The following is a 15,699-nucleotide window of genomic DNA, read 5'->3' as shown; positions in this document are numbered from 1 at the left end:
TTTTCTCCTCTCACCCGTTCCTCCTCATCATGAATCGGCTCCTTCTTTCTTCGTCCCAAACCCTAGTGCCCACGCCCCCATAACCTACCGTGCGGCCGACCGCCGGCGCAGGCCGCCACCGCTGGCCAACCCGAGCGCCTCCAGCGCGTCTGGGCGGAAGGGGCAAGCGCGGCTCCCCAGGAAGGGGGCGCACCCGCGCGGGGCTCCCGCTCGCCTGGGTGGCAGGGGCAGGGCACGGCCCCCAGGAGGCCGGGAGTGCCTCGCCTCCCGCGCGCCTGGGCGGCAGGGGTGGGCGCGGCCCCCAGGACGACCCGCGCGCTCATATTGTTGTTTTTATTTGTGAAATCAATTATTTTCTTAATTGGTATAGTGTAATTATATGCTTAGCCCATATATTGTTGTTTTTAAAATTTTCACTATATCTGACATTTAAAACTGTCACACCCGGTTTTAAGGACAAAACCGAATGCATAGCTATATGTATGCCAGGATCAAGTTTCATACATATTGAGACATCATAAGTGAATAATCAGTAACAGTATCACGTAAAAGAGAATTACAACAAATAGAAGATTATCAGAGTTATACAGCTTATCCTGGAAACGAAGGCTTCCAACTTCACAGGCAATCGACTGGGGGTTGCGTACGCCTAGAACTCAGCATCATCTTCAAAAGACTTCACCACAACTTTATCCTTCTGAGCAGCAGTAAGCAAGGGTGAGTACACTTATGGTTGGTACTCAGCAAGGCCACAAGAAATAACCAGAATGTGATTTATATCCATCTTTAAGTTTATTAATCATGTGAGGGTCCAAGCCGCTCTTGACCGTGAGCATGGATGATATATCAGTTTTACACTCTGTAGAGGTTGTACACTTTACCCACAATTCGTGTTTCCCATGTCGCCCGGGTTTGCAAAGCCCTTAAACACTTCCTTTGGTGAGTGGCTAGGGATTCACTACGAGGCTTTTCCAAAGAATCACTATATGTACGCACTGGTCCCTTTTTCTGCGGTACCTCAGAAGACGAAGCATCCTTCACCCGCTCCTCAAAGCTCAATAACCAAAAATCCACCAATCAAACACCCTAGGCACGACATACAGATCATCTAGTTACTTAGCCAAGACCAGAGCCATATAGTATTGTGGTTGCACTGTTTTCTTGGGTGGTTCTCCATGTTCCAATTAAATCAAGTATTCTCATAAATAAGCATAGACAGAAAGATGATTAGGGTCACTTGCCTTTCTCCAATGAAAAGCTACTCTTCAGCTTTTGCTCACCTGGAAATCTTGATTCTTCAATCCTCGAACAGCGATCCTTCTACTCGAAACAATCATCGGGCAAACAACAAGATACATCTAAGAACAATACACCAAACAAAAGAAAAGCTTTAAAAGATCGCACTAAAAGATAGGGCTCGCTGCTACGGTTACGAGAGCTCAAGAAACACGGAAAATGGAACTAAAACGGCAATTCTATAGACTAAACGGTGCTTCAGGGATCTAGTCGCGATTAACTAAAAGGTTAAGGACTAACAAAAAAGATTCGTAAGACACAACAAAGTGTGCTCACAGAGGATAAAAAGGTGATAAAGCTATTGCACACGTCACAAGGATCACGTGAGCGCAAGAATCAATGTAAACGGAGCTAAAACGAAGAAGTTATGGCTAAAACAGGATTTCAGGGGCTTATTTGTAAGAGTTCTGGACGAACAGGGGCTCTGAGTAAAGATACCGAGGACTAAAACATAATTAAACCCTATACGCAGGGGCTAACATGCAAAAAGGCAGGGCTGGGACGGCGGGTTAGATTTCTGAAGAGATCAGGGGCTTATGCGAAAAATTTTGGGCTGATTTGGAATTTCTTTTGAATAGATATGGACTGCGGGTTGATTTTTGAAGAATCGAGGGTCTCTTTAGCAAAAGAACCACGTGAACCGGTATCTAGGGTTTAGGAGCGTCGGATCTAGATCAAACGGCTGAGGCTGATCCGGGAAACCGATCTAATCTATACCGTTAGCAACGGATCAGGCGGCTGAGATGAAAAGGGGTGGGCGGCGGCGGCGCTGGCGCGACGGCGAGCGGCAGCGCTGCATTGCCGCGGCGGTGACTCGCCGGAGAAACGCGTAAGCGCGTTCCCGGGCTCGATTCGACGCGGGACTTGGACAGGGAGGCAGTGCGCGACGCGGGGAGACCGATTGCGGGCTCTGCGAGACATGCTGGGAACCGGTCGTGGGTGCACGGCGGTGCGTCTGCACACTACGGCTCCGGTGAGTGATTACCCACGGTGCAGAGAGGGAAAACGCAGGGAAAACGGCTGGGGAGGAAAACTTACCACAACGCGGGACTCTGGGCAGGCGAGATTCCAGCAGAGCAGCGGCGGCGAAGCTTCGAGGGCAGCGCCGCGCAGCTAGCTAGGGTTAGCGCGGGGATTGGCGGCTGCAGCTCGATGGGGTCCCTGGGGCACGGGGTGGCGCTTTTATAGGGGTGCGAGGTCGCCTTGGCGTGCGGGTCCAGGGCAGCCGCGAGGAGGCGTGCCTCGGCCGGACTCGGGTCCGAGTCCCGGTCGGTTACGCACTCGTGGGGGATGAGGGTCCAGTGATCCGGTCGGTGCGCGCGCGGGGCGGGGCAGCAGGGGAGGCCTCGGGGCTAGCCAGGTCGAGCGGGGGCCCACGGGCAACGGCGGAGCACGGCGCGCCCGGCGGTTCAGCGAGCAGAGGCTCAAGCGGGATGTGGAAGGCGACCTGACAAGTGGGCCCCACCTGTCAGCTGCGCGCTAGAGAGGGAAATGGGAGCGGGCTGAGCCGGAAAGGGGAGGAGAGGCACGCGCTTGCTGGGCCGACGCGGGCCGCGTGGAAAGGAAAAGAGAGGGGGAAGGAAAAACGGGCCGGGCTGCTGGTTGGGCTGAAAGACTGGGCCAAAAGAGTTCTTTTTTTTCCAAACTGATTCAAACAAATTCAAATTAAATTCAAATTCAACGAATTTGAATTCAAATTGAACCACAAACATTAAAACAATGCAAAAGCGGCATGAGTGCACAACAAACAAAACATCTTCGTTTAATTTTATAAAAACAACAAATCATTATTTATTTTTACTAAATTCCCTGTGAAGAAAAGTAAATGTTGGCAAACTTTTAAAATTATGAAAAAATTGTGGAATTTTTTTAATCACATCCTGAAATTCAAAAAATTCAGGGTGTGACAAAAACAAAAAAAACTACACGCATCACCTGCCAGCACCTCCAAATGGTTCTCCAACTACTTAAGGACATACAGGTCAACATCAATTTTCTTAAAGGCATACACGCTAAAAACTCTCCAGGGAAACACCATATTGCATCAATTTTCTTAAAGGCATAAACGTTAAAAACTCTCCAGGGAAACACCATATTGCGACATAAGGGCAAAATTGTCTTTTTCCAACTCCGTTAGCCTCCGTTTGTGCTACTGCCGTCCAGAAAGGTATAGGGGTAAAGATAACTTAGCGTCTGGACATACAGGTACGATTCAAAAAATTAGGGATATAGAAATCACAAACATTTAACATAAGAATATAGAGGTAAAAGCCTCCCAAATCGTAGCTTGGAAGGCTTCAACGCCATCCAATGATATGTGTTTTCAGGATCCGCGCCGGCTTCAACGCGTCCCCCACCCCCCCGGTCCCCCCGCCTCCCTCTCGCGCGCGACGCCGTAGCGCCCGCGGTTCGAACCAGCAAGCCTCTCTTTTTCCCTTTTTTTCCCTCCGCTCTCTTATCTTTTTTTCGCCGAGACCATCGGCATCCCGCGCGGCGGGTGCTAGGCAGGGTTCACCTTTTCATTTTTCTACCGAATCCCGCCAACTCCCGGAAACAAAATTTCGGCCGAAATTTCGCCGAATTTCGCTAATTCCGAACGGAAAGAGAATTCAAATTCAAAAAACGAAATTTCGGTGAATTCCGACCGAAATTTCGGTGATTTCGACCGGAAAATGATGTCCGTTGTGATTTTCGTACTGTTTCGGAGGTCAAATGAAAAACTTTTGAATACCAACTTTGTTCAGTTTTTCGAGATCTACAACTTTTGTTTCAGGAACTTTTTCATTTGAGCAATGGTTTGAAAGTTATTTAATTATTTCAAAAACTACCAATTAAAAGTCTTGTCATTTCATGTGACAACTTCCATTTTCTCTCTTAGGTCTCAACTAGACTTTTATTATTCTTGTTATTGCGGATATGCCTATTAAATTTCAGGGACATTGGTTGATCCAATTGAAAGTTGTTTTAAATCCAGGACAAACATGATTTGAATTGGTTATTAATTCATGTGACAGTGTTTGAATTTTTTTTATTCAATTTGTATAGAGAATTCCTAAAATGTAATTTGTATAGAGCGAGGAGGGGTCTGGAGAAATGCCAAGCTGCGTCGGATACTAAAAAGCTATAAATTCTACCTCATTAGACTACAAATAACCTTGTTTTTCAACTAAAATGCAATTTTAGCCTAGCAAATGATCTTAGATTTGAGTATGTTCTAGTCCTATTTGCTCAGAAGAACACCTAGTTTTTTATCATATTTTTTCGAATTTTTTATAAATATTATTGAATTTTTAAATTTGAAAACGAAAAATAGCGAAAAATACCGGAATTTCACTTCCCGGTAACTAGCGAAAACGAAAAAAATACCGAAATTTCGGCGAAATTCGACCGAAAAGTTGAACCCTGGTGCTAGGGCCAGCGCCCAGATCTCCTGCGCCGCCATCTCCCCCTCCCTCCTCCTCGCTCGCCCGCGTCGCTTGCTCGCGCCACCCGCTGCGGCCGCCCTCGCCGCGCCAGCCGCCACCGCGTGCTCCAGCGTACGCGCGGCGGGCGCCGCTCGCCCGTGCCGGACGGCACGGAGGCTGAAGCGGCCTCGCGCTCGGCCGCTAGCGCCGCGCGGAACGCGTGGAGGGGCGCGCCGAGCTCGGCGCTCCTCCTCGCCGCTTGCCGCCGCAGGCCCTTCCCCTTCTCAGATTCCTACTGGCCCCCTTCTCCTTCTCCTTCCCCGACCACCGTCGGTCCCCCTTCCTCGACGCGTCGCCGGCCCAAGGTCCCGGACCCTCCTCTCGGATACGAATCGCGGCGGGTGGCGGAAACCCTAGGAACTCATGTGGTGCCCCGCCCCCTGCATCCATCTGTGGCGCACTCGCGACGCCCTCGGCGACTCCTGTGGCCTGCCCTCACGACGGCATCGTCTCCAGCTGCGCGCCCTGCAACTTGAGTTGGGGCGAGGTGAGATTATCTTCCTGTGAATTTTGATTCCTCTCCTCCTGATCAGACAACCAATGAAGGATCTTGGTTATTCATCATGCATAGGATTTCTTGTTTCCTGCTGATAGTGGGCCTCCGTCGATAGTATTTATTAGTATTCTTGCTCTTGAACGGTGCCCAGGTAGATGAATGAAACAAAACTTTAGTAAATGCTTGTGAGTTAGGGACTGCTTACCAAGTAGATTAATGTAGCACTAGAATACAGTGTTGGATCAGCGCATCTTCATATAGCACTTATAATTTTTTTCTTTGTGGTGGTGATCTTGATTTTGCATACAGGCAATAACAGCTGCAGGAACAAGAAAAAATGATTCCATACTTAGCGAGCTTCAAACCCAGATTAAGAACAAGAAGTTGACAGTTGATGTCAAGGCTAGCTCAGAGTCAGATGTAAGCTGCAGTGCTATGCATTATTTATAATTGTTTTCATACATATTATTTAGAAAAGCTTGCAGTTTGTGCTGAGTTCTTTGATTCATGGCTTATCTTTTTTCTTTGACTCATGCGTTATGCAGGTTGCAGCTCTGTGAATTGTCATAGTTTAAGTAATTCTTTGATACATTTGATATTATATCAGCCACTTTGAAATGAATGTGCCGCAGACATTTTTTTCGGCAAGGGTGGATCCATACAACATTGACAAGGGTGGTTATCAGGCAAGTGATGTACCAGTTGTGCTGCTTGTAGCAGGTTGTGCTCTTGCCACTCCTAATAGCGACTCTACTGCTTGCTGGATCTACCTCTTGCTTTCTCACTTGAACAGACCACATGGCTGAGTTTTGGGTCAAGCACAAGGTCATTTTGCTAATTACAAAATTATCTTAGAAAGCATGACTTTAAATTTCGGCACATCCTTTGCAATCCTGTGAAGCTGGTTTGATTAGTTTTCTATACAAATTTATCTGTATAGTTTTCTATGTTCTAATTTGATAAGTGATTTTCAGTAAATATATATGTATCGTGTCTTAATTCAGATTCAATCATGGATTAGGATCATGTGTTGTGGCACTAACAAAACGTTCCCATGTGCTGCAGCCTTCCACATGGGCAAAGAAGGAAGGCCTAGAAATGAAGGAGCTCTGCAGGATACGCTGAGGTCCAACCCCATGCTCAGTTTTTAATTGGCTAGGGAGGTCTTGCAGAGTTGTTTACTTTGTGGTGATATGCTGTGCATATATGCCTGATATTAAAATCCATCGACCAATGCCTATTCTTATTTTCAGGAAACAAGCAAGATGGATTTGTTCGGGTTATGGTGTTCTTCCATAAGTTTTAGGGTAAATTGAAATAGGATTTTTCTGCAGGAAACAGTGGTGTTCTTGTTTGCCTGACCAGCAGTTCACAATACTCCACATGATGCCCAATCTCGAGGTTGGTCTTTGCTACTTGCATCACTTATGTATTGAACTAATTTTTTCATGGAATTCATATTTAAATAGCTGCTTGTGATCTACTTGTGCTATACTTTGCTATACTGTGGCTATAAATCACTCGAAATGATGAATAAATGAATGATATGTTATAATGGTTTTCCACTTGGTTCCTTTGCAGAAGGAAATATATATAGCAAGGGCACCTGGACGTTTAGATGTCTTGGGTGGCAATGCTGATTATTCATGGAGTCTTGTTCTGCAGGTATGCTCAATAGCCGGTGAAACAATATGCCACTATTAAATATTAAATATGTAATGATGTACATGCAAGAACATGGAATTTCATTGAATCTTAATGTGAGCTGTATTTTCTGTAAATCTCTTTGATGCCAAAGATAAATAAAGGTCTATACAACCCTGTTTAGATCTGCTGTTATTTCCATGATGGGCCCTCGTAGTTTGTGGAATTGATGTGTGGGATTGGGGATTATGGGTTGATATGATCATTTGACAACCATTTATATTTCCTTAAACTGTTTTTGTATATCTGAAATTTGCACGATTGCCTATCAAAACCCTCAACAAGAAGTATATCAAAATAATGAACAATGCCAAGACTACTTCTCTGTACAAATTATTCATATTGTGGTTTTTTGAGTCTCTAAGGGCAACTTGATGCAGGGCTTGGGGTAGAAAAAATATGAATAGTTGAGAAGGAGATGTTGGCTTCAATTTTTGACTTCCTCGAACTGGAGATATGGTTGTGAAAAGGCTGAAGGATGCAGCTGCTCCTCGACCAAATGTTGTCAGAAGCATGAAGGACCTATTTCTGATTAATAGCGAACCAGCCAATGAACTTCTTTTGTAATGCATGTAATGTAATGACTGCGATGGCACTATGTACTGATGAAGCACCATGTCATGGATCCTATTTGTTCAGGGTAGAATTCTGGTAGACATGTTCGGCCATATGAACTGAACCACTTAATCAATATGGTGACTTCATTATTAGTGCTCATGTTTGTTTAATACTGTGGTGCAATCTAGGATTTGTAACTACCGGAAAATGAAATTTGGAATCCGTGTTTATTTTGTAAGTCTGCAATTTATCTGTGGCGTCAGCACGGGCACCTTACTAGTGATAGAAAAGGGTCCATGCAACCTCTAGGTTGCACTCAAAGTACGCTATGATTACCAGAAGGCAATCATTTGCTAGAAGCACGACACCAGTAGTCATTATTTCGGCTTATGAACTTCAAATCTATCGCAGAATACGATTCTGCCATGCTCAAGATTTGTTGCGAATTTCAGTTTTGTGATCACACTATAGCTAATGCAGAAATGATCGAAAAGTCATTATCTACATTTTCCCTTGCCAGATAGGTTATTGCAATAGCAATACGTCGGCACAACTAGGCCAAATATTCTGATCTCATACATTACCTACTTCTAACAGAAAAATATGATGAGCTCTTAACAAAGAACCATGAAATCCGTTGGAAAACAATTTCAAGGGGACAAGTTTGAAAATATTGACATCAGTTGCTCCAAAGATATTCCTACGGAACACAATAAAGATGTTCTACAAAACATGATAATGAGGAGATCCCATTGCGTGTAACAACCTATTGAGCACTGACAACATGGTCATGAAATTTTAATCCAATGACAAATTTTGGAGACAACCTAATCTCCATAATTCCTAGAAACTTGATTTTCCAGCCATATTTATATTGTATTGTAAACATTTGTTATCAAGGATTATCCTATAGGAACAATCCAAATTAAGGAATGAAAGTGGACATGGTACCACTAACACTATACTCGGGAAAATTCAAAATTTCCAAACTCTCACGAAGAGTAAAGGAAGTTTCATGTGATCATTTGTTTTGGTCAAGCCACATTAATTTTCTCTATGGGTACTCAATTAGCAATTGATGACACACTCCAATTCTATTTTACTACTTCTATTTACTACTTCTCCAATATTATTATAACTAGACGTGTAAATTAGTGATCCAATTTTAATAGTAGCACAAATATTTGAGCTAGTGTTGGAGCTGCATCTAAATATCACACAGTTGCCACATGTATAAAGAACGGCACCGCCTCTCGGCAACTAGAGCATCTTCCTGCAAACGGCTAGATGATAAGAAACAGCAGCTCCATTGCACAAGCTTGATATTTGATATGACTCATCAGTCATGACACACTACCTGTATCAAATCAACCAAAACCTTTTCGTCCCGAAACAAAAGACTGCCCAGAAAGGGTAATCAAAAGCAGAAATGGCCTCACACACCATGGGAGTGACGAAAAATCAGTTGCACGGAATTGGAAAAAGACAGGAGAAAAAAAAAGAAGATAAATACCCGCAAATAAAAAGATAGTGGTAAATCAGCCGCCGCCCGCGTGTGTGTTTGGTGTTTGTCTCGTCAAAAGCGAAGCCGGCCGGGCCTCGCTCTCACGGTCTCACCTGATGACCTCCGCCTCATCAGCTAGCGAACTAAGGCCATGTTTATTTCGCGAAAAAGTTTGAATTTTGATATTATAGTATATTTTTATTTTTACTTGATAAATAATATTTAATTATAAATTAATTAAATTTAAAAAAATTATTTCGTAGATTGTGTAATTAGTTATTTTTTTCAATTATATTTAATGTTTCATGCATGTGTCCGAATATTTGATTGATGTGACGGGTGTAGAAAACTTTTTGGAAACTAAACAGGGCTAACCAACCGCGCCGCAACCGGACCGAGCCGAGCCGCACCATGGCCGCCGCGCCGCCGCCTCTCCTGCTCGCGGGCCTCGCCCTCGCCGTCCTCGCCGCCGCGGGATGGCCCCCGGCGGTGACGGCGGCGCTGGAGGACCCCGCGGGGCTCCTGCGGCGGGCCAAGGAGCCGGCGTTCGCGGACTGGATGGTCGGGGTGCGGCGGCGCATCCACGAGAACCCGGAGCTTGGGTACGAGGAGTTCGAGACCAGCGAGCTCGTGCGCCGGGAGCTCGACGCCATGGGGATCCCATACAGACATCCCTTCGCCGTCACCGGAGTGGTCGCCGCAGTCGGCACTGGCGGCCCGCCCTTCGTCGCGCTGCGGGCGGATATGGACGCGCTACCCTTGCAGGTCCGTCGCCGCCTTCGGTTGCGCTGGCTCTTGCCTGCTACTTCTCTGCTGTGTTGAGTTGCTCTGCTTCCTAATTTTGCTGCGGACTGAAGAAAAATAGATATCGGTTTTGCTAAGAATAGAGCGGGCCTTCCTTGCCTCTTTGGTCTATTTATCGAATTCGTTCCAATCGCAAGCCTCAAGTTTTATCTTGTCCTCAGTAGTGCCCATTTAGTTTAACGAGTATTGGATTATGGACCCCCTTGCATGGTGGAAACTGCATTTCGTTCAATGCATTAACGGTGTTTAATTTGCTATCCATTTAATAGTCTCTGCTAGATATAAAACAACAGCCTGCATACTTGTATTTTAGAGGTCCTATTCCAAAATTTGACTTTTGTGGGTTGAATCAAGAGAAGAGGAAAACCATAGATTCAAACAACTTATGCGGTACACCAGAAAGCAACTACTCTTCCAGGGTTTCTGCAACCTCTGCAGAGCAATACAAAGTAAGGCCTCAGGGTCATCTAGGCCAGCACATGTGATATGGAACTGGTCTAGGGAAGTATCAAGTTTCCATGTATAGTTGCTAACCTACTCCTAACTAGTTCCCTAGCTGTCCCTCCTGATCAGGAACACACAAAAAAAGGACTTTGGATTCTTACTGGGATGAATCACATGGGCTGCCTATATGCATATGTGACAGTCAAGTGAGTCTTCAATCATGTTGCAGGTGGTGATTAGTGATGAGACATATGTCGTGTGGATTGCATAATTGTTATGTGTTTCTTGAACTGGATCAATACATATATTATTTTCCGGTATGGTAGGTCCATAATTCATACAATCGAATTGATTACTATTTCTGTATTTCATATGCGGAGACCTGCTTCTCAATTTACCAATCCCCAACTGTTAAACCTTGCATGGTATCAATTTTAAGTTATTTATTGCTCTTCATTTGCCCAAAGTGAGGTACCATTAGTTTGTATTTGTCCATCAGTTAAATTTCATGTATTGTTTTACAGGAAAGTGTGGAATGGGAGCACAAGAGCAAAGTTCCTGGGAAAATGCATGGATGTGGACATGATGCTCATGTTGCTATGCTCTTGGGATCTGCCAAGATTCTTCAAGAGCAACGTGATGAGTTGAAGGTTGGTTAGAGCAACACGAAATTGCGAGTTTCTGATTATGCGATGACATCATGACAATTTATGAAATAGTTGATATTTTCAAACTTGAGTGAGATATCTGAGTTTTGAATTTAAATATGGATAAATCATTAATGGTTGAGGTATTGAGGTTCGGCAACAGTTGGATGTCCAATCCTTTATTTCAGTATACAGCCAGAGGCAGATATCTATTTGGCTATATAGTTTTTTTTGGGTTATATATATTGATTTTCATGGTTTACCTAGCACCTATTCTGTATGCCTGAAAATGATAAGGGAGATTTGTTAATTGGTTAATGAGAACCCTTCAGAAAACCTATCAAAGATGTTTAACACCTGAATAGATTTGTTAATTGAATGACAAGAGGATATCCTTCAGAAAACCTATAGACAATTCGTAACACTTGTTTGTAGTGATCCTTTCGCTACTTTCATTGCATTAAGCCACATATTCGCAATCCTTTTGGAGATTTGGGCAAATGATTAGAATGCAGACTCTGGTTTTCTGGCATTTTTTTCTGAAAGAAAAATTGCTGTGAAATTCATTTCTCTGACAGTTATTACCGAATCCTAGTTTTTTAACTCGATCCCTATGACTGCAGAGCTTTCAATGTTTTATGTACTGGTAGCTTGCTTATATTTTGCATATTTCAAATTGGGTGTATATTCTGTAAGAGGTGACTTCTTTTAGTCTTTTAAAGTTATTCATTTTCTATCTCAGGTGTAAATCTGTGAAGTGCAGTATATTGCCTCTCTGCCTTTTTATTGATCCATTCTTCATTTCTTTAATTGACTGTTGGAAATTTCTGTCAATTGCTTATGTGGCTCTTTGTAGAGAAAGCATGCATGCACATTAGTAGGCCAATTGCTGATTAAAGCAATTATATTTAGACAGCACACAACTTATCCTGGTAGTCCTCATTGGCCATTCTCCTTCAATCACTTAGTTCAGTTGCCTCCATATCAGTTATATGAATTGACTTGTAATCATTGAATTCTAATCACCTAGAAAAATATTCAATTGTTATGAATGTCTTGTTGATTACTGTAGGGCACAGTTGTCCTTGTTTTCCAACCAGCTGAGGAAGGTGGTGGTGGGGCCCAGAAAATGATAGAAGCTGGAGCTGTGGAAAACATAGAAGCCATTTTTGGGCTTCATGTAGCTGACTCTGTGCCTATTGGTGTACTGGCATCCAGACCAGGGCCTATTATGGCTGGGAGTGGATTCTTTGAGGCTGTAATAAGTGGAAAGGGAGGGCATGCTGCACTTCCTCATCACACTATTGATCCGATATTGGCTGCCTCAAATGTTATTGTGAGCCTTCAGCAACTTGTTTCCCGGGAAGCCGATCCCTTGGACTCACAGGTACCATCATAGACTTAACCGACTTAATTTGTTGTTGTATGCCATAAATTTCCAAGCAAGAAGCATGTTTTTGATGATCCTCTCTGTATCTATCTATATGCTTTATATAGCCACCTCCCGTAGAAGTTACATGATGTGCTATTCTGTTGGTCTAAATTACAGAATAAGAATAGAAAAAATTTTACAAAAATGATTTTGCATTGTATTTGGGAGATATATTTAAAATTATTCAAGTTTTTGTTGAACTTTTTATCCTGCACCTTGCGTTGAAACAACCTAGGAGTACTTATTAGAACTAGGCAGCATAGATTGTTCTGAGTCCAAATTACTGAACAATATTCAAGACTTAAGTTTTACACTCTTATAAGTTGTTCAATATGGGAACTTGTAGTTCCATATGCAAAAATGGTTTTTCATCACAAGAACTATGAAAATTGTTTATTCAATATGTTACTACCAGGACCCAAGCGGTTTGTTCAGTGCACTGACTATAGCGGTTCCTCTATGTTGAACCTTTAGCAATTTATCATTATTTACAACATCTAATTGCTTTCTTTGGTTCATCCTTTGTTCTGCAGGTTGTAACAGTTGGAAAATTTCAAGGAGGCGGTGCCTTCAATGTTATCCCTGATTCAGTAACAATTGGTGGCACCTTCTGAGCCTTTTTGAAGGAGAGTTTTAATCAATTGAAACAGCGAATTGAAGAGGTAGTAGCATTAGTTACATTGGGACTTTATATTATTCTTTTAATGGTCAATTTCTTAATTATATTGTGCCAATCAGGCTCTCTTATAGAAACAAAAAAAGTACTGAAGGCTTGTGTTAAATTAATGGCTGCTTGAACTTGCTGTTAAGACGATCAGTCACTATAATTAACAACAATAATTATTATAAATAGTTGAATTTGCACATTTTATCAATAGCTGTAGAGTAGTTGGTACTTGCAACTGGCACCTCACCCTCTGGGATGTTACCTGATTTAAGTATATACTGAAACCAAGGATATGATAAATAGGCTGGTGCACATCCAAAATTTGGTGCATGCCCTTATTCTCCATCTTTACTAGACAGTGCTGCTTTCAATTTGAGCACAAGAGCAGTTCGTGATGCTTATTCTCTCATGAATAAGCTTAATACATGGATACAGGCCCACATGTAATTTGTTGGTTGAGCATGCATGATAGATTTTTTTTTCTTTCCTATTTTACTTTTAGTGAAAATTGCAGCTGTAGGCTTGTAGCTTTCTCCTTAATAATGGTTTTAGTGTACTCAGATGGAAGTGTCTGGATCATAGTGGTCGGGATTCTGACAGACATCTCTTCTGTGCAAATTCCCCGCTACTCTCAAAGAGTTCTTGAAAATTTTACTTCCAAGAAAATTTCTTGTGGATTGTCCTGCAGAGGATCCTCAGCTACTCTCTTTCTTTCATGTCCCAGGTCATTGTCTCTCAAGCATCCGTGCAGCGATGCAGTGCTACTGTGGACTTCCTCACCAAGGACCGCCCTTTCTTCCCCTCAACCAGTAACAGCCCTGAACTCCACGATTTCTTCGTGAATGTGGCTAGTGAGATGGTTGGCTTCAAGAATGTGAGGGACAGGCAGCCGTTGATGGGTGCTGAGGACTTCGCCTTCTATGCCGATGCAATCCCCTCCACCTACTACTACTTTGTGGGAATGTACAACGAGACCCGTGGACAGCAGGCGCCCCATCACTCCCCCTATTTCACCATCAACGAGGATGCCCTCCCCTATGGCGCGGCTGCGCATGCAGCGTTGGCTGCTCGCTATCTGCTCGAGCACCAGCAGCCTGCTGCTACCCCGGATAAGGCGAAATCCCATGACGAGCTGTAGATAGTTACTGTCTGCTTCATTGAAATCTGGTGAGATGCAAATGATAGCGAAAAATGGGTGCAATTAGATTGAGCCATTGAAGCTGAATTTTCGGCTGGTCGGCCTTATCTTTCGCAAGTTACTCAGAAGATGTACATATATTCTGATATCTGCATACTTTGATAATAATCACTTGCTTGTCAATTGCACACTCGCATTATTTAGGCCCTGTTTAGTTCCCCAAAATTTTTCTACAGTATCCAGCACATCGAATCTTCAGACACATATATGGAGCATTAAATGCAGTTGAAAAAATAACTAATTACACAGTTCAATTGTAAATGACGAGATGAATTTTTTAAGCTTAATTAGTTCATGATTGGACATTAATTGCCAAATAACAACGAAAGTGCTACAGTACTCAAATCTAAAAAATTTCGCGAACTAAACAGGCCCTTAGTGTGATACTATAGTTAGCAAATAATCTGGGAAACACGGTTCTTCTATTTCTTAATATCTGTGATTGCTTACGGCTCGTCCCCTCGTGCAGACGATGAATTGCCAGTATTTCACCAATTTAGACTGCGAAGCAAAATTTAGCTGTTCAAACTGATAAGTTCGCTCACATGATCGTCTATTCTGTTCACCAGGAGCAAATTGTTCCCGTGATTAATGACTTTGAGTGTTCACGGAGCTAGGTGGGTATCGTTAACAGCCCTCTACTTCTGCCCCATGAGACTATGACAGATACAGAGCTCAGCCTATGAAGTGCGACCTGAAACAACAAACACATAGTATACAACAACAACATAGCCTTTTGCCCCAAGCAAATTAGGGTAGGCTAAGAAATGAATCCCAAAAGAAACAAAGTTCTAACTCCTATTCAAAGCTACCTCTTTAGAGATATTCCAATCTTTAATAGGATCTCTCTTAGCTAACTTGTCCCAATTCAGTTTAGATCTAACTCTAACATCATCGACTCGATTTAGAACTCCATTGCGCACCGGCGCCTTAGAGGTCTTCGTTGGACATGTCCAACCCATCTCAACCGATGTTGGGTAAGTTTTTTCTTGATTGGTGCCACCCCTACCCTATCCTGAAAAACTTGGTTCCGGACTCTATCCCTCCTTCTGTGCCCGCAAAAGCTCTGCAACATCCATATCTCTGCTACACTCAGTTGCTGACATGTCACCATTTTATAGGCCAACATTCAACATCGTATAACATTGCCGGGCGAATCGCTATCCTATAGAACTTACTTTTTAGCTTTTGTGGCACCCTCCTATCACGGAGAACGCTAGAAGCTTGACGTCATTTCAACCAACTGAAATTCTATGCATAACATCTTCATCAATGTCATAATCCTTTTGTAGCATCGATCCTAAATACTGAAAAATATCCTTCTAGGCCACCACTTGCCCATCGAGACTAACGTCTCCACCCTCATGCCTAGTTGCATAGAAAACGAATATCATGTGCCCCCAAAACCACCACAAAACCACCTCCTTGTGTTCCTAATAAGTCTGAACCCTTTCAACTCTAACGTGCATCTCCACAACTCTAACT

At 43.3% G+C, this 15,699-nt stretch overlaps 1 protein-coding gene and 1 pseudogene across 13 annotated transcripts; both read left to right on the top strand.

Moving 5' to 3' along the window:
• The first annotated feature begins 4,708 nt into the window (after positions 1-4,708).
• On the top strand, positions 4,709-7,688 carry LOC120672858. Of its 13 annotated transcripts, none has more exons than XR_005674358.1 (7): positions 4,709-5,247; positions 5,566-5,676; positions 5,977-6,081; positions 6,322-6,382; positions 6,510-6,657; positions 6,838-6,921; positions 7,341-7,688. XR_005674358.1 is itself a non-coding variant. In XM_039953462.1 (7 exons), exons 3-7 carry the CDS (start codon positions 5,874-5,876, stop codon positions 7,350-7,352), a joined length of 327 nt encoding a protein of 108 aa, XP_039809396.1. In that variant the 5' UTR covers positions 4,709-5,247; positions 5,566-5,676; positions 5,802-5,873; the 3' UTR covers positions 7,353-7,688. The 13 variants fall into 13 exon arrangements, 2 of the variants coding, with proteins under 2 accessions (XP_039809396.1, XP_039809397.1); XR_005674356.1 differs by lacking the exon at positions 5,977-6,081 and adding an exon at positions 5,802-5,976; XR_005674359.1 differs by having other exon boundaries at positions 5,802-6,081; positions 6,591-6,657.
• Positions 7,689-9,400: 1,712 nt separating this feature from the next.
• LOC120672857 lies at positions 9,401-14,344 on the top strand (annotated as a pseudogene).
• Positions 14,345-15,699: the final 1,355 nt, after the last annotated feature.

Source organism: Panicum virgatum, chromosome 5N, assembly GCF_016808335.1.
Source record: "Panicum virgatum strain AP13 chromosome 5N, P.virgatum_v5, whole genome shotgun sequence".
Classification (NCBI taxonomy): Eukaryota; Viridiplantae; Streptophyta; class Magnoliopsida; order Poales; family Poaceae; genus Panicum; species Panicum virgatum.
The sequence above is the reverse complement of the archived record's forward strand: the minus strand, read 5'-3'. Positions and strand labels throughout refer to the sequence as shown.